Source organism: Temnothorax longispinosus, chromosome 5, assembly GCF_030848805.1.
Source record: "Temnothorax longispinosus isolate EJ_2023e chromosome 5, Tlon_JGU_v1, whole genome shotgun sequence".
NCBI classification, from domain to species: Eukaryota; Metazoa; Arthropoda; class Insecta; order Hymenoptera; family Formicidae; genus Temnothorax; species Temnothorax longispinosus.
In genome coordinates this window covers 18,894,745-18,914,516 of record NC_092362.1, presented here as the reverse complement: position 1 = coordinate 18,914,516, position 19,772 = coordinate 18,894,745, and the positions used below count along the sequence as shown (strand labels likewise).

The 19,772-nt window shown below is 35.9% G+C and overlaps 1 protein-coding gene across 3 annotated transcripts in view; it reads left to right on the top strand.

Moving 5' to 3' along the window:
- Window positions 1-19,772, top strand: part of LOC139813881 (protein couch potato) — an 89,962-nt gene that overhangs the window by 31,906 nt on the left and 38,284 nt on the right. For all 3 annotated transcript variants that reach the window (XM_071779698.1, XM_071779697.1, XM_071779699.1), the window contains exons 2-4: window positions 7,184-7,261; window positions 12,312-12,365; window positions 17,873-17,935. In XM_071779698.1, coding sequence (XP_071635799.1) covers window positions 7,184-7,261; window positions 12,312-12,365; window positions 17,873-17,935 — 195 coding nt within the window. The remainder of the gene's footprint in view (window positions 1-7,183; window positions 7,262-12,311; window positions 12,366-17,872; window positions 17,936-19,772) is intronic.

Sequence of the window (19,772 nt, the reverse complement as noted above, 5' to 3'; positions counted from 1 at the left end):
ATTACTTAACAGAGTTGCATCGCTGCAGCTAGCGATGCACTTCTGTGCGAGACTATATTTAAAGGCTTGAAGATATAGTTCGCCTTCTGGTTGATCTATTATTAATTATACCTCACACCACCAAAATTCTGGCAAGAATAAAGATAGGCGAAGAAAAATGGCGGTACGACGCTTCCAGCGTCTTGATCCAGTGCACCTTTTTGTCATAGGTGGAACGTTTATTATTCTTCTATATAGAACGTTCTATAATAGTAGGTTCTTCTCGAACATCATAAAGATGTGATATATTAAAGAGTTAATTAATTATTTCAACGCACTTCTATAAGGTTCACGTTTCAGAAGCTAGCAATTTTATTTACACGCTTTTTATGATTTAAAATAGAAATAATTATATACAATCCAGAGAGAGGCAGGTTCACAAAATAATCTAATTTTTAAACTAAAATAGGTTTTTAAAGTTAAATATTATACGAAACAAAACATATACTTTTCTGTTAAATATTATAATCTATGGCATTATAAATTCCATGTTTTTTAATATAATGAAATAAGGTTATCTGGCGTATTTAAAATTCTGTCGGCGCTAGGCTAAAAAAAATTATATTCAAGCTCTCTGTATTTTACAAATTTGGCACTGTAATATTTCTTACAATTCACGGTGTCCGAACATGAGATAAAAGAATGTCAGAAAATTTACGAGATGCGAGCTCGTTCTGCACGACGCGGTCACTGTAAAATCTGATATGCACGTAAGGAGATGATGCGAATTATGTTTGTCGTGCGCGTACCTGTGTGTGCGTGTATCTGTAGAGAACGTATACGCTGAAAACAAGCCTGTGCCCATCGAACCCCAGCTCCGGTATTTTATTTCGTCCCGCGTTAACGGAAGCACGCTCCTTGGCTCCTCGGCGCGCCTTGCTCGGATCAGCGCTCGAAAATTCCACCCGCTGTAATTACGAGAAGATTAGATCGAAAAGTGTGAATCTGCCAGCTGACGCGTCATGTGAATATTCACGAATGTGTGTGTGTGTGTGTGTGTGTGTGTGTGTATGTGTAGTCGCGATCACGAGGACGATTTAATTGCCGAGAGTTACGATGATTGTTGATTTTTTATTCGTCCTTACGGAGCTGTCTCAATCGCTCGTACAATCTTTTTCGTGTGAGTGTTACTTATTTCAAACGATGTTCGGCAAGAATATTTTCTATATAGTTTCGCATATCTATAGTGTACATTTTTCTCTATAGCCATCTAAAATATAAATTTGTCAGCACCGCGCGGTGAAAGATTTGAAGCGGAGAAAATTGTTCAAAGTGTCGCAACGAGATGAACTATAGAGATAAAATTGGGAAGTGTTGAAGTGGGTTCGCGGGTTTAGATGTGGGCTTTTAAGCAGAGACACCTCTCAATAAAGTGTTGCACAATCTAGATTGATTCCTCATTCATTGGAAATCGGATTGTGCTATTTTTATCGCAATTGTAATTTTTTCTGGTCCTATTTGTCGACTGAAATCAACGTTCTAGCTGCGGTCGAGATAACCGTTAAAAATTAAAGAGACACGCTGTTGTGCGCGGTGCAGAACCGTTCAATTGTCACGCAGCCAGATTCTGAGAACACATCGCGGAAATCCGCGTGCGCGGTGCGCGTAGCCGGAAAAATCGGCCGCAAACTTTGTTTTCTCACGTTCCGGTGTCATTGCGGCCGGCTTGGCGACCGAGACGTGAAATTGCTCAGATGCGCTCTAAATACACGGCACTTGTGTACTGCGTGAAGTTGTACAGCGTGGATTTTCCGCAATTCGTATGCAGTTTGATACAATCTTGTCGCATCTTCGTATTAATTTCTTTTGTAAAGCGTAGCGAAGTGAATAAGAAAACAGAAGGTACATTTTTCATTGCCGTATCTGGACTGTTTATTTGTATTTAATTCAAATATGTTTCTCTGTGCTAAATAATCACATAAATTAAACATAATAAGAGAAACTTTAAATGCATTATTAATAAATAATGTATCTAAGAGAAGTGTTAGAGAAAGTGTTTTAGAGTTAAATTATAAATTTTAACTTTATACTTAATATTCGGTAGCGTACACACATGAAGTCAACGAAGATAATTTGTCTGGATTTCTTAAATATAAATTTACCAACGTGATCTAAACTTCAAGACTCTTCTAAACGTATAGTAGAACAATTTTTAAATTAATATATTGTTCATAAATTATTACACGCTAAGTAGCAGGGTATATTAATATAAAAAAATAATAATGCCAAAAACTAGTAAAACTATGATATTAATAATAATTAAACGATAATATTAATAAAAATTGTCACTTTTCACCAGATATATAAATTATTTACCTTCAAAAATATTTACTCTTAAATGATCCGCGCAGTCAAAAAACGTTCCCTATTCGCCAACATTAATTTGTTTCAGCATTCTTGTATTCTCGACCGCTGCCAGCAGTACATTGAATATTTTTACTAGCGAATTGTCTGTCGTTTCCAACAGGACACATTCACGTTATGAAAGAATAAAATAATTTGTGTCGGAGAGAAAATTGTGCTGTCTTTTATTTTATCACTATTTCTCATGTAGTTTTTTTTATCACTGCGTTTTCCTGTATTCACGAGTGTTTAAGTTCATATTCGAACGTGCACTGGGCTGCGTTAATACATCCACGCTCAATCGTATTGTGTTGATACGCGTACACGTTTGAATGAAAGCTTCATTGGATTGAATAAATCTCACACGGCTTTGCTCCGTTTGTCTGTAAAGAGATATGTTTGTAACCGCGCATTTCCATTTGGAATCCGGCGAAGCGTGTATTTTACAAATTGTTCCTCTTGGCACGCTCTTGAATTACCTGTAAATTCTGATTCAAGATTAATCGAATCCGCGGTAGCCGTTGCGTTTGACCGACGCTGCCAACACGTTACTATGAAGCAATGAGCTTTGAGCTAGACAGTGGCCTCCCGCCTGTATTGTTGCACCGGATAATAATATACATATACAGTGCAAATATTCTCGGTTTACGTTGTCGAATCGATAACGTAAGTCTACATTTCCAGTAGAATTAAAACGGGCAACCTTGGATGTAGACACAGTATGAGTTATGCTCGAATAATATCAACTTGATAAGGAAAACAAGGAATGCGAATAAGAAAGAAAATAAGAAAAATAAGATGACGAGAATTTTGAGTATGTATGAAACTTAGCCCCTAACTTCTCTCTCTCTCTCTTTCTTTTTCTAAGATTAAAAATTCATTAAAAATTTATAAGGACCAAATCCTTGGTTAAAAGTGTTCTTGACGGTAATCGAACCAAATCATGGTCGTATTGTCTTGACGATTGACGATTATAATGGTCAATAGAGTCGATTAATATTTCTACTTGTTATTATTTGATTGGCGAAGTAAATGTGATTTACTCGGATTTATTAAAAATGTACAAGGTTGAAATTTATAAAAATAACATTAATAGATAATGTTAAAATAGAGGTAATGTATTTTAAAACTTTTTGTGTGTGTAAATTAATGTTGCAATCTTAATTTGTATGTCTATAACAATTACCAAAAAGTTATTATGTTTCGATATATTAGAGAATGTTGAGCACGATATATTGCAGTGTTTATTGAAATAAAATATAACCTTTGATCGCGCGCGCACATAAAAAGATTTAAGTATATCTATAAGATTATTTACAGTACAAGCTGTCTTAAAAAAATATTTAATTACTGAAGAAATATTTTAATATGATAGAGTTATAGTTGCCTGAAGCAAATCAATTCGAGATTATAGATTTTTTTCTTGCATGCTTGTGCTGCTTTTCTGTCCTCGATGCTTCCTGCCGGAAATTAACGAGGGGACGGTAACGAATCGCTGCCTTCCTTCTGTCAATCGTGCAATCTTGAAATAAGCCAGGAATATGCGATTAATATTTCCCTATTGAAATTATTTTTATCACACCGGGAATTAATTTACATCTAAATAGCTTCTGAACTGTGAATTATTGAGGAACTTTATTGATCAGCAGTTATGCATATAGATAAATGCTATTTTTCAGTTTAATCAATCTCCTATGTTAAAGTTTTAATATTACTTGGACATAATTACGTTTTTTTAATTACGAAGATATTTAAAAATTAAAATGTCATGAAGGAAATTGCATTTGATCTTGTCAGGAACATATTTAAAATTTATTTACTTAATTTATAGTTACATAAAAAAATCGGTAAATTAATCGAAGAACAAGACCATTTTATATTTATCACATGCGTTCGTCGATATACAAAATTATTTCTAAATAACAGGGACCGCTAAAAGGGGAACGTAAATATGGGACGAGGAGTGTCGCCAGCGGATGTGCAAGTGGTGACGCGACATAGTTTTGAAGATGAAACAATGAGAACTAGCGACACGGTCAGTTGCAAGCTGGGAGCGGACTCGCTCGTCCATGATCAATTATTGTCATTTATAAGCTACGCCTGACAAAACTCGTCTAAGATTGTAAACCTGGTTGAAATTCATAACGTGGAAAGAAGCGAAGAAGAAGAAGCAGAGTAGGAAACTTATACAATCTTTTGGATAAAGATCTGATGCGTGCTGTGTTTAATTAGCGTAACGGACGAGTAATATTCGTAAGCAGAACAATAACACGATTTTGCTACGTTGTTAAAGAGAAGAAATGTATAATTACATAAGTCGCTTCAATTTTATGCTGAAAATATGGCGTCGACGATGGAGGAAGGAACGGGAGATGTACTTTGTATTTAAAATAATCGTATTACCGCGTATTAAGATTAGGATTAAGCTGATTAACTTGTTTGTAAATCGGCATAGTAGGAATAATGTGAAATTCTTCGAACTTTAAAACTCTTTGAATAGTTTGATCTTGTAGAAATGAAACAAAATGGACTTCTTAAATAATTGAATTTCCCGGAATTTTCCAATTATCTTTTTGTTTTTTTTTTCCGAGGATAGCAATCTAATCCGACATGAAAATTAAAAATCAGACTTTTGCAAAGCACTCAGCAATTACATTCTTCTGAGAAATTGCACTACACGATTTAAGAGTTGCTTTTTTCCTTGAACTGCCTTCAGTCTCGCACAAGTAGGCGGAGATCTATTCTGCGATCTAATCGGATAATTGCCGAGAAGGATAATTTGCGTTTCTTCCTTCTCGATCGACGTGGTTTACCAAGCTCGATATCAACATATGTACAAGTGTAGCAAAGTCTCGATAGCTATCGAGGTTGCGTATAGTTTTAAAAAATTTAAAGAAAATAGTATTAATGTGTCTTTTTAACACATAAAATAACTTTTCTGTTCTTTCCTCAGAGATCTTATATCTAAATGATATATAAATACAGTGAAATGCAAAGATAAATACGTTTGAAATTCAAGAAGTATTATTTACCATCTTTACAATCTCTATTATTTTTTATTTTGTCTTATATAATCAGAGTCTTTTTCTATTAGCCCGTATTAGTCTTCGTTCTATTTAATTTTAATCTTATTTGAACTGTTGAGATTGTGTTTAGATATTCGATGGCCGATAGTAAAATATATAAGAGTTTTTACAAAAATTAATTACTTGAGCAGCGGAGCAAGAGAGAAAGACTTCATAATTAGATTCGCACGCGTGCATCATACTTTTACCACCGCCGCGATGTTTATTAACTTTATTAATTGCTGCAACCTCATTGCGGCAATTTGATGCCTCGCTGTGGAGATCATTATAAGTTAGACGGCGCGAGCGCGAGCGCGAGACAGCCTCGGTGTCGCACTTACCTGCGCACCTACGCCCGCGATGCACCGCATATGCGAGTGTGTGTACATAGCCGCAGCAATTACTTAAGACCCAGTCGGTGTAAGACGCTCATGTAACTTGGCCGACGAAACTTTACCGGTTACTCTCTTAGTCTCATCCATTAGTAGACGGCCCGCCCTGCGACACGGTTGCGGTTACGTGTCTCGCTTTAGCGCTTTAGCGTTTACACGCGGTCGGGTTTTTTTCAACGTTGTAAGTTTAGGTGACAAGAAACGCTGTAAACTGGCTATTAATTCGTGAATAGTTAAAAGAAGTTGACTAAGTACCTACTATATCGAGAAAAACTATTTCTTTTTTTTTTGAACATTTTGTCGATATCAAATATCTTTTAGAATTAAGCTCCTTGCACAATGCCAGCCAACAGGCAATAGGCACAGAATTTCTAACGTGACGGAAACTCTGTGTCTATTGCCTGTGTCACTGTTTATTCTGCATTTATACATGATTTCTGATTTTTATTCCCTTTTCCTATTGCCTGTTGCCTAGCATTGTACAAGGAGCTTTATTTTCGTGAAATTGCTTAATAAAAAATGCTATTTATTAATAATTTTGTATAAATCTGTATATAAATCAATTAGCCTTAATTTAAATAGATACCTATATAAGTAAGAGTATTTTAAATGTCAATTAAATTGTTATAAAAATTTATTTTTATAATTTAATAAAAAAGCTACTCGTAATATAAACGAATATTAACATTCTTATTGAATCGAGGACACTTAATTAACAATTATCTGCGTACCGCGTTTAACAAGCGTTCGCTAGCGAAATCTTGTCAAACTCAGCATCCTCTTTCTTATATACTGCATTGTTCCCGATGACGGCACTCAGTATGAAAAGCCGATTTGCATTCTCCTCTGAAAGCAAAATAATATCGCATTAATTCAGCCATACCGACGTTAACGACGAGCGAACAGAAAAGGTGATTGATATCACGAGGAGGGAAGAAATATCTTTGGGAATCACTTCCAAAGATCTTTAAGGGTTGCGCCACAATTAATTGGGAAAGCCCCCGTAAATTGTCGAATTAATCGCGAAATTAAAAAGGATGACGAATGAGGGAGTCGACTTCTTCCTGTCTCGGAGCATTTCACATTGATTCTGGCAATTAGCTATCGACTCATCTGACAGGACGAGGGCAGGAGTCAAATCGAGAAAGTCGATTTCCCTGTCTCCGAGTCTCTGAATATACGCCTCCTCGCTCGTCTTCTCTCTCTCTCTCTCTCTCTCTCTCTCTCTCTCTGTTTGTCTGTCTTTGTCTCTATCTCTGTATTTCTCGACTGCTGTTCTTTCCCTCTACACTAGCTAATTAGGTTAATTAACTCAATTATCGTTCTCTTTCTCTCCTGTTTCAGGTGCGCACCTTGTTCGTGAGCGGCTTGCCGATGGACACCAAGCCGAGGGAGCTCTATCTGCTTTTCAGAGCATACGAGGTGAATCTCTCTCAGAGAATTTCTCTCTATTCGCTTTATTTTATATATATAGATGTGCATTCGCGATGTTGAGATCAAAGGGATTGGGAGAGTTCAAGATTTGAGAAGTCAAATATTCCGACGGCAATGCGGGAGGACCTATATATCGCGTTCGCGAATGTGAACGATGTGATATTGAAGGACCTAAAGTTCTGATAACATTAATATTCTATCATGGAACATAATCGAAAAACGAAAACGGAACAAGTTCAAAGATCCAAGAGCTTGTGGAATTGAAAGACATGGAATATGTTTAAATTATAAATTTCGGAATATTTACGTTTTTTTTTTAAATTCGATGTCCCGAAATTTTTCGTATTTTAGGATTTGAATTCCTGAATGTTTTTAGAATGACATTAAAAATATAATTTTACTTTAATTTCGTAGCACAAATTCATATCTCTAAATATCCGTACGCAGAAATGTCGAAATATAAAAACAGACTGATACTCTCAAATTGATCTCACATCGCTGTAGTATATTTATTTATATTTTTTGGATGGTTTCACGTAATTTCTTTCTGTCATCGTTATCGCGTCAATATACCTTCGTTTCCCGCCTGACTCTTCGCCGCCACGTTTAACTCGTCGTTCAATAAGTTCAACTGTACGGTCTACGCGGTTCTCGCGGTATCATGCAAAACGCAACATTATGACTGAAGCGTTCGAACTGTATTCACAAGGGGAATATTCCCCTTATGAATCATACTCGTCTACGCCGACCATCCGCAACGGGAGAGACGGTACTCCTCTATAACGTCATATTTGCCCGACTCGGGATCCTAGTTTAGTTTGTCTAGGGGGTTAATTATGTCGGTGCCAATTACGAGCTTGCATTTCAAGCTCCGACACCAGCGGAGACGAAAAATCGATAGCCATGGGATTTGCTCCTCGTACCTTGTAATTCATACGAAAACTCTCGTTATCTTTAGTTTTTGCATTCATATTTTGACTATTTAAAACGCAAGTTAATGTAAATAGATGAAATTTTACAAAACAATAGCAAATTGAGAAAATAAAGTTTTTTTAATGAAAAAGAAATATATCTATTTTTTTAAGTTAACATAAGCAATAATATTTAATTACATTTCTAAATTAATGCTTTCTCTTTCAATACCAATGTGATTTAATTAACGATTAATCTGGAAAAATATATCAAAAACTATGCTCGTGAGAGTTAAATACGTTTCCTATATATCCGGTACGAAATTCAATCGCGATTTAGATCGCTAGCGGCCGGAGTGAAGAGAAACCGCGGTTATTTGTTGCCGGGAAAGAAAGAGGACAAGTGGAAAAACAGCGAAATGGTTTTTGCTCCATTTGGAAGTCTCCCTCGAAAGTTAAATCCGGAAGGTTCTCTCGAGCGTGTCGTTATTCGATGACGAAAAAGGCGGCGGGGCGCGGCGCGGTGCGGCGCGACACGGCTTTTTTTTACTCCTTGCTTCGAGCCTTGTTTTGTATATTCATGAAATCGTTGTGAGCAGCTCGCTCAAAGGGATTAGGATTAGTCGCGTGGGTGTGCTGGGAATTACATTTCCGTCGGTACCGCGAGCGCCGTGAGCGAAGTATAGAGACATATCTCTTTCGAAGAGCATCTCTTCTTTACGTAACACGGTCCCGGGGCACTTTAAATAATGATTTTACGCGACGAAATGTAATACAGTAATTTTCTGATTGGTTTACGGTCTAATAGAAGAGAAAGGATACTCGATGAACTCAACTCATAGATCGCGTTTATGCAATCTTGAAAGGCATTATATCAAATTGGCGTTATCTTATTGTGAGTGTGCTATAATTATATACACGATGATTTAATATATTAATAATGCTGCAAGATAATCGCAATAATGTAAAACACGAATTGAAAAGATTTAATGATATAATTATTAACATATAATAAATGTGTATATAGTAATGTGATGAAATTTTTTGTCTGAATCGATTATGCAAATCGATTTCATTTAACATTATTGCGATTTAAATGAATTTTTGTTGATTTCCTGATTTTCTAAATTTCTCTAAATATAATAATTTCTCTAAATATAATAATTTAAAAATACCAATTTTCTTTAATACTTTCTAAAATTAAAAAATTTAATTATTTTTGTTAAAAGTTTCTATTAAATTTCTTTTTAAAACTGAATGAAAAATGAAATATATTGTTGCCTACACGTATTCCAGAAATTGGTCGATGAATCAAATTGTTTACTCAAATACTCAATTGATACACACTATTCGCTTTCTATTATGACCCAGATAAAATTTTGGATGCGATACCTGATGCGTTATATATATATATATATATATATATATATATATATATATATATATATATGATGTAACAAGAAATAATAACTTGTATAAATATATGGTGCATAGGCATCATTTTATATGACCGTGATTCTTTTCATACATTTGTTTCTTTCGTATAATACGAATTAAATTTTTTATTTTGCAATCAAACAATAGCTTATTTGCAATGTACGACACTGTCAAATAAAAAATTGAAATTATTACAATTGCCTCTCTCGAAGCATGTCGTATTGTTGAAAAGCTGAAAATCGGATCAATAGAAACTGCAATCGTCGCGAGCGTGGAAACAGGCGCGTTTTCCCGTACAATGTGCACCAACGGCGATGTAAGAGTGATATACATTGACGGTGTGATCATCTTACTCGTGCGAATTGCTGCGACTCCTCGTATCAAGAGAGAATGCGATTTCTTGGCATCGATACGATATAACTGGCGACAATAAACCTTGAGTGTCACCGCGCGTTATTTTCGCCCGCAAATCTCTTGGTGCACACGCGAAGAATCCCGTCGAGCGAATCCGGTTATTAATCGTCTTTAAGATATCGTAACGTACGTTATACGTTGCGCATAATCCGTGCGACCCGTTTTCCGTGGATTTACGACGAGTTTTCAGCGCGCCGGAAGAAGAGTCGGCGGATCAGTTGCTCAACGACGTCTCGTACCATCGCGAAACTTTTGGAGAAGTGCAGGAACTATTTGCACACCGTATCGTGCGAGCACGACATATGCGAGTGATGGCGAAAACTCGATTATGCTCCCCCGAGAGGCCAGCCTTTTAATGACTGTGATATTTCATAGTTAAAGGGAGTTAATTAATAATGTGCGAGACCAAACTGAGCGCCAAGAATGTTGAAACGGATACTTTGCAAATGTCATGTAACTGATATATCTAAGACGATTTAAGACGCATACTTTTTGGATTGACAGAATGAAAATTTAATATTGAAATTGATAATCCCGTATGCACATTAATCATGTTTATAATGCGAAAAATGATAGAAGAACGATTAATCAATCTAATACAATTTTTTGTTAGATGCAAATATCAATTTTGCCTTTCTGTAATTATTAGTTTTTGTGTGAAATTAAATTTTCGATTTTCGATTTAAGAAGTATTATTTTAATTGATTTCAACAACTATGCAGCAATATTTCATGGTTAGGACAGACTGATTAATGATGCGAGATTAAGAAGCTCGCGAGTGCCAAGAATGTTGTAACAGATACTTGGGAAATCTCGCACATCGATGCGTCTAAAGTGAGACATTTAGGTAAAATTCAAATTTATTATTTCCTAATTTATTTAAATAATAATATGTACGTATCTGAATTGTTAATAATTTATATCAAGAGAGAATTAATTACAATCAATAGAATTAATTAAAGTATAATTAATCAAAGTTCTCAATGCATATTTTTATATATTCTTACGAAACTATAAATTGAACTATAAGATATATTTTGTCATTAGATTTTTAATTTTAATTTTATTTTTATTATATATGTATTATTTTTAGATAATTACTCTAATTGCAACTACAGTTAATTGATATATTATCGATATTTATATAAATCTCGGAAAATGGTATGGAAGATTTTTGCGATGTGCTCGCGTATGCAAGTTTGAACTCGAAAAACGTGGCACATCGGATAAACGTTCCGAGACTTACCGCGCTCTCTAATTGCGGCTTCGTTAATTAGCACTTCCATCGCGATCGCGCAATTATTAACAGTTTGGTACTCTGGTAATGAACACTACTTACAGCGTTCGCATGTAACCGAGTGCTCATCTCGCGCGTTCTACTTGCGGCTCTATTATAAAAATTAAGGAAACGTTACCTGCGAGGATTTCTTTATCTTTAGCGGCAGCACGAAATAAGATTCTCGACAGCGCAATAACGAAATGTTACACATTAAGCTCGCAGCAAATTAAAAACTCTTTTACACCGCTAATAATCGGCTTTTCTCATATCAGGAAACGGAATAGAGTTAGCAGTTAGATAATTCAAGCGATAACAGCTAAGAAAGTAACGGATATCTTAGCATTCGTGCTAGATAATTAATGTAGATATTTAATAAAATATATGAATGTCTTGTCTCACTTTTTACCTGGTGGTTTTTGCTATTCTGAATCGTCTCCATAAATCTTGTGGCTAAAAACCCGCGGCGAATGCATTTTGGCTAAGTCACGCAACCATTTATGTATGTTATGTGTGCACTATATTTTTAAAATAGTTTCTCAGAATAGAAACTATATTTCTATATTAGTCATTTAAAAGTGTTAGTTATATGTACTTTGTTATAAGTTTTCAAATATTTAATTAAACATTGTGATGTTTGTTTCTTATTTCAAAAAGTTTACTTTAAAAAAAAATCAAAGAATTTTTTCTAAATAGACTGTCCAAATTATTTTTACCAAATTTTTATAAACATGAAAGCAGTTGTTTTATATGTTATATTTTACTATTTAGAAATTAAAAGCAGACTTGTATACATATATTTATTTTTGAATTTTTATTCTACACTATATACAAGCCATCACAGAACTATCAAAAATCTTTGTTTGTTTGTTTTTTCAAGCAAAATCCATAGATATCAAATGCATAAAAAGTTAGTAAATTTTTGGTTTTACTATATCGGTAACAAACAATATTTTGATATGATAGAAGTTTTAATAACATAATATTTTTTCTGTTTCAGGGGTACGAGGGGTCGCTGTTAAAAGTCACGAGTAAAAATGGGAAAACAGCGTCGGTAAGTTGCCATCGCTTAATTGACGATTAGCCGGCGTTACGTTTTCAACATCGCGTTTTTTAACACTCGTTCCGAAAAAAGCGCATCGGAGCTTTTAACACAGATAAATTTGCCCTAGATTCGCGCGCGAGGTAGCTCGATACCGTCGATATATACGTCGTTTCTTCACTGCACTTGAGAAGACGAAGAGATAAAATTGGATCCCAGGTTTTCTTGAGCACATTTCTAGAAAACGTACATTTCAAGAAAACTCCGAATCAATTACGCGGAGTATAGTGAAAAGAGTGAAAACTCTCTTTCTCTCTCCCTCTCTCTCTCTCTCTCTCTCTCTCCTTTTTTCCCCTACATGACTATTCTCAAGGGGGAAAAAAACGAATGGAAAAAGTTGGTTGGTCAAACCGTTTACGTGATTTTATGCATTTTCTGTTATACACACTTGTCGATTCTTTAGCGACGCATTTTTATTAACAAACCTGTATAATACATTGAATGTCACATATTTTACATATTTGCATAAATTTTTCATCACTAACAATAAGTGAAATAACTTTATTCTGCAAGTTGTAAAAAATATAATATTTTCTATCTCAAATATCTCTTTTTAAAGGTAACAGTTTGCAGAATTTTAAAGATATGTAAATTGCAAGTTAAATTATTTTCTTTCTGTATATAAAAGAATGAGGAGTGTTATGAGACGTCTTATTTCTCCATGTTACATAAACTTGAAACTCGCGAGTATTTCAGTTTCAAAATGAAAAATTGAAAACGGCAGCTGCTTATGCTAAAAGCTTTTTTTTTATTTATTCAAAGCGCACTCGTTGATTACGTGAGTCACGAAGCCTTAAAAATATCTAATCAGCCGACAGAGAGAAATACATCAAATTTCATCATGCGGCAATGCCATCGCGCGCTACTCAACCCAGTATAATCCCCCGAGATAACATTAATTTATGCGGCGACGCTAGAACAGCACACGCGAGAGCATACTGACGCTGTAAAGCCCTTAATCCATAAAGCATTTTAACATTTTTTATTCTGATATCTATTTTTTTTTTATTCCGCAGTCTTTACCTGCATCTCGCGCGCGATAGATGTTACGGCTTTCTAAAATAAAACTGCGACGATTGTATACCTATTGACCGTTAAAGAATCTCATTTAACGTCGAGTAGCGGATGCTGAAAAAATTACAATGGATCTGGATATAATAAATATTTCTGACCTACTATTCTTTACAGTTAGAAATAACATGAATTATGGAGCCTTGGGATATGACGACAAATCCCAATTTTGAATCCGTACTTATAGTTTAATCATATGCATTTAAAATTTATGAGTTGCAAGATAAGATGGGTTTTGAAATCTGTGAGTTCTCCGAGTTATAGATCCTTGGAGCTATCAATTTTAGACATTACAGATTTCTCGGTCAGTATAAAACTTCGGATTTGTTTACCTGTGAATTTATGAAATCTATCAATTTGATTTTATCTTTGGATGCATCTCAATTCCCGGTTCAGTACATTCTCGGATATATCAATCAATTTCCTGTTGTGTGAATTCTCGGACGTATAAAATTCAATACGCCAACCCAATGAGAATCCTTAAATTTATAGAAACTAAATATTAAAATACTCAAAATATTATCTCTTTATCGTAAGTAAATGACTTTTTTTTAGAGCTTTGTTTTTTATAAAATTTGCGAAGCGTTCAAGTAGCGAATCCTTGCTTCGTCTATCTTCGTAAATTCCATCTATGTTCGACATTGATTGTTAGGATAATCGTCGAATATGCCACGCGGAATAAAGTTAATAACATGTTTTCGTTCCTGCATGAGGTTTGACCTCGTTATAACCAGCGCGGAACGCAAGCGGCGGCTCATAATGGCCTCGGTGATGTAATTGGATATAATACGAGCAGAATGTGCGAATAAAACGGACGCGAGAGAGGCACAGCCGGAGAGGCACGATTTCCGTGTGAACGGTGCTTAAACCTCCTTGGCCACTGGCACGGTTGGGTACGACTCTGACTGTGCGAATCGATAGCGGGTCGGACCAACCTTTCTGCCATTTGTTTCCTTCGGTCATCGTTGCGCCGGGGAACGGGAAAAGCAGTGGCCGACGAGCAACTTCTCAAAAATGGCGACGCGTTTGGAAAGATTTTCAAATGTTGTTAGAAAGCTTTTGTTGTCTCGCATTCTTCCGTTATCTAGTGCGATGTGCCATTGCGGAGTCCCTGGTACAAAGCCCTTTTGTGATCTCGGTGATGATGATTTATCTCCGCGTTGGAGTTGCCGTTGGAAATCTCCTACAAGCGAGAATTTATCTCCTCTTGATCCAATTGAGATTGCAGTTCTTTCGGTTTCTTTTACGGATTAAACTCGATTCGATTTTAGTTTAGTAAGATTAAATCGATCGTATAATATAATAGAGGGTTACAGTTCCCCGATATAAAAACTTCTCTCGCACCTGGCTATTGATTAACTCGAAAAAATTTCAGTTGTGAAGCATAGCTGTTAATTACTCTCCGAGCTCGGAGTTTATTTGATTTATAACAACCAAGTAAATAAAATTGCAACGTTTATTTGTTTTTTAAAGAAACCTTTTACCTCTTTCGTTATTATTACGTTGAGATTATCGGATAAATACGATAATATAATAATTCTCGATTGATGAAATTAATGTTTATTATTTCTTTACGGTTTTTTGCAACAATTTTATAATAAGTGTAACCATTATGTTTATGATTGAAAATTTATTTTGTTATATAAAAGAGAGATTAATCAAGAGAGTCTCAATTACTCTGCTGTATTTTGTTCTCGCGTAATGTTATATTTGAATATTTGTTGACTTTTTCCTACGAGAAAAATATTTTTTCAATAATTCGAAAAAATATTTTTCTCTTCTCGCGCAGAAAGCTACTTCGCAAAAGCAGAAGCGTATTAAATTTCGGAACACTCAAACCCGATCTTCTGTACGAGTGTTAAAATTCGCGTTAAAAAAATCCACGGCGTAAGCGTTATCATAATTCCCAGGCTCTTCGATTATACATGACCGCGTTGCACCCCTGTAAAGTGATTGCTTTACCTGCTTCTATCTGCGGTTACATGCATAATTGCATGCGCATTTACATGGCCATGGTGCATATAGGCGCGGGTTGTCACCGCGGCGGCACAAAGGACGCCGATGCGGCCGATGTCCGGAAGAAAAGCCGATAGGCGAGCGTCGCGCCGTCGCGGTTCGTGCATACCTATATCAGGCAGGAGCGCGGTGTGCAATAACAGCAACAAAAAAAAAGGGAAGAAGAAAAACAGGCAAAAGAAGGAAATCGATCGTCTCCGTGGCCGCTGCACGCATGACCATTAACCTACATCGCATCACGATGCACGTATCGATAAAAAACCGCTTGACGGCAAAACGACGATATTACATTTGGGTATTCCGTGTCCCCGATAAGAATTATTCCGCGAATTCGCGCGATGCACGCTAGGAAGCACGCGGCTCGCGGCCCGCGTGCGCCCGGCGTGACTATATCTGGTATTCGGATCGAGATGGAAACGGATTAGTATCCGCCGCGGGTACTAAATAAAAACGGGCACGGATCACTGGTGCACGCCGCGTTCAGTTGCGAGAGCTGAATGCCCGTTTACATGCGCCCGGGTGAAAGTGCGGCACGTCCCGCGCTTTTTTCCGTTTGTACTTTTAACCGCGATTAGTTCAAGATCTACTGTTACCACGAGTTTATTGGATCTGAATTTTTCATGGAACTATTTTCATGCTTCTACGAATATTAATCTAGATGCAATTAGTGGACCAATTCGTTTCAACCAATCTAATTCGATAATTTCTCCTTTCCCCGTTTTATCTTGCGAAATATTCAAGAAATACTGGTGAAATCTCGATAAAAATTTATTGACTTTACAACTTATTATGTTTATGAGATTAATGTAGTATTAGAATCATTATTACAATAATTATATTGATTAGTAAGATATTGATTTTAGAGAAAATTACTGCGAAATATTTTACAAGCTTATAGCTAAATATCATTTGCATTCTAATTTTTCCTTTCTCAAGGCGCCTCTCGAGATTGCGCGCGCTCGATCGAGGGGGATCCAATTTTATTCTTTCGGATGCATGAATATTCGAGGGACGTGGCGCGGAAGTAAACGGCAGCGAGTAACGAATCCCCGCTTTAACGATCGGGGCATTTCTATCTCATCGCATCGATAGAATCGACACCTTCGATTGCAGCTGGTGCAATCACGCGATGCATTATGAAGCGCAGTAGTTTCGCCTTGACGGGCGATCGTTAGCGCGGATTGATCCGCGCGTTTTCGCGTCGCGACGCCCCATCATCCCCGTTGCTCCGTTAATTCCGTATAAACCGATGGAATCGATGCCGTCTACCGAATAAATTAGCGGATGCGCGCGCGCAGATAAAAGGGCGAGTGTATATTGAGAGATGCAACGTGCGATGTAAGCATCAGCAAGAGAGAAAGGGAGCGCGACAATGTGTGTATGTGACTCCGATAATCTTGGTCAGTAAAGTATTTCCTATAATAACTGCAATGCTATATCGATAGTAGAATATACGTACCTTTTTGCATTTATTGCATTTATTGTTATAAAGATCGCAAATTAAATTGCCATGGACAAGTAAAATAATTTATCTTTTAATAATATAATTTATTTGCATATTAGTTACTAACAGCTACATTTTGTAAGAGAGACGGATTATTGAGTGACATTGTTATTTTTACATTTCTTAAACATTAGCAATAGTAGATTCAAAATTTTATTCGAATAAAGTTATATACTTGTTCTCTTATTTTTTAAGAAATGACCAAATGTTTTTTAATGTATTTGTGTCATAGTTTTTGGAAAGATTTCATATTATTAATTATATTAAATATCTATACAAAGATAATTTGTAATTAATGACTAATTAATTTCCTTGTTTAGATAAGACAAAAATTTGAAAAAAAAAAGAACATACAGTTTGCTTGAGGATTAAGTTTCACAGGAGAGTGCACATAGATAACACAAAACTTCTTTATACAATTTTATAAGATTCCAACAGAATCTTATTTCGACGTATTTTTACAATTTTATATCTCAAGTTATTCAATATTATTAACAAGTTAAAAAGTTGTTAAATGATATTTATCGATATCTTTCCACAAAGATTTTCACCTCAGAATTAAACGAGAAGTCCGTCTTTAATGTTTTATGCGATGATCGCGGATTACTTTGCACAGCGATTGTTTATCTCACTGTATACTTATTATGAACGACAAGCGCGTTCCCAAATGAGAACAATGATACAAATGGCAGAAACGCGTTGACGATTCTAAGCTCGTTCGCCGGCAAACTGATGTCGGCGATGAGGCGCTCGCGTAATGAATGCCCGTCAAGGGGATGAGAGAGAGAGAGAGAGAGAGAGAGAGAGATGGTAATCGTGGATGCGACGAACGAAACGCTTCTTGTTGTATTCTTCTTTCTCATTTCAGCCGGTGGGATTCGTGACTTTTCACACAAGGGCAGGCGCGGAGGCGGCGAAGCAGGATCTGCAGGTAATAGCCCTTTTCTCGCAGGCGCCGCGAGGCAAGGGGGAAAAGTCGCGGAGAAGGTGGTAGACTCTCCCAAGGGTCTCAGGGTTGACGTGCGGTTGATCTAGTATACATACACAGTGACACTCACTCGTACAGATATGCTCGGCAGTATTTTTTTTTTCTTTTACGACTCCACCCTGCCTTAGATTCTCCAGCTGGCACGGGTTAATGCTACCTCTAGCTCTTACCTCCATTAGTTACTACATCCACGAAACCTCTCTATCTAACTACTCATTTCTCTCTACCGTAGCTTTTTCTCTCTATCTTTCTCTTTTTCTCTCATTGGGACCAAACGTAGTACTACCTTTTGTCTACCTGTATACGTACCAAGGCGTATTGTAATAACGCTGCACCGTGTGGCATTATCGATATATCTATATATATGGTGTTGTTTGCCTTCCGACAAGTATCATCCCGTTGCATATACATATATCTAAATATATTCGAAAAATTCGCCGACGCTGCGAAAGGAATTATTAAACTGTAGTGGAATATGCCAAGAAAAGAAGTAGACGATCTTATTTATGCATCAAATATCAAATGATTAAATGATAACTTTTAAATTAAAAAAAAGAATATTATAAATTTAGAATGTTATAATATTTGTAATATTTTGGACTTTAAATTTCTGGATCAAATTTTTTTCTCGTATTTTCTCTAGAGTTTTAAAATTTCTCACACTTTTACAGACAACATTGCATTTAACCATATCGAGCTAAGAAATAATTTTAATTTTCTTTTGTGCACGACAACTGTGAATACACGTATTGATAATTTAAAATATGAATATATTTATATGTAACGCGTATCTATATATGTATCTGTAAATACATATATCTGCGGGGTGATCAACGTAACTGATTTAAAAACTTTTTCGTAACGTCACGCGACACACTTTGGTATACAGCTATACATATAATTCGGGCGCGGAATAGCTTTACAGCTTTCGTTGCACGACAGCAATCAGATCGAGTTTTCTGGTTAAGTTGGTCACCCCGTATAGCTCTACCATACCGTTGCAACTGACCTCACGCAATCTGCAATGTTATATAACCCAAGTACGGCAACGGTATACTACTACGTACGTATTGTACGTACCGCGTAGAGAAACATCCTTTTGTCGGATGGACACGTTCGCTGGAAACACCCTAGAACTAACGAGTCCACCTTATGAATACACGAACAAGGAGAGAAACACACACACACACATACGTACATACATGAATACATGTCTACACGCCCTTGTGCTAATTTCCCTTCTACCTAGCGTAATCCCATGTTATTATTATACCTACATCACTTTCGTCGCTAGCCACCTGTGATTCGATCGGCCCTTTCGATTTGATTTCGCACGCGCAAAACATACGCCATAGTTTGAATACAGTTTGAACGCTCGGCGTAGCTTTCGAGTCTTCTGATATTTTTTTATTCTTTCAAAATTAGTGAGAAAATTAAAAAATTTATCGCGCAATTCTTAGATTCTTTTAAAAGGCAAAATATCTCTGTAATTATGTTTCTTAATAATTTATGATAAAAGATGGTTGATGTAGAACGAAGATATCTGTGATGATGAAATTAATAATTTCTGTAAGTTAAGATACAATCTGTGTAAATTATTTTGAACATTCGTGTATAGATTTGTGGAACGTTGTCGGTATATATATTTATATATTTATACAAGGATTCAATAAGTAATTAAATATATAATTAGTATTTTACATTATTCTATTATGATTGTATTGAAAAAGTAATATTTAAATGTTCCTACAATTTTGCACTGTCAGTTTTTAAAATAAAC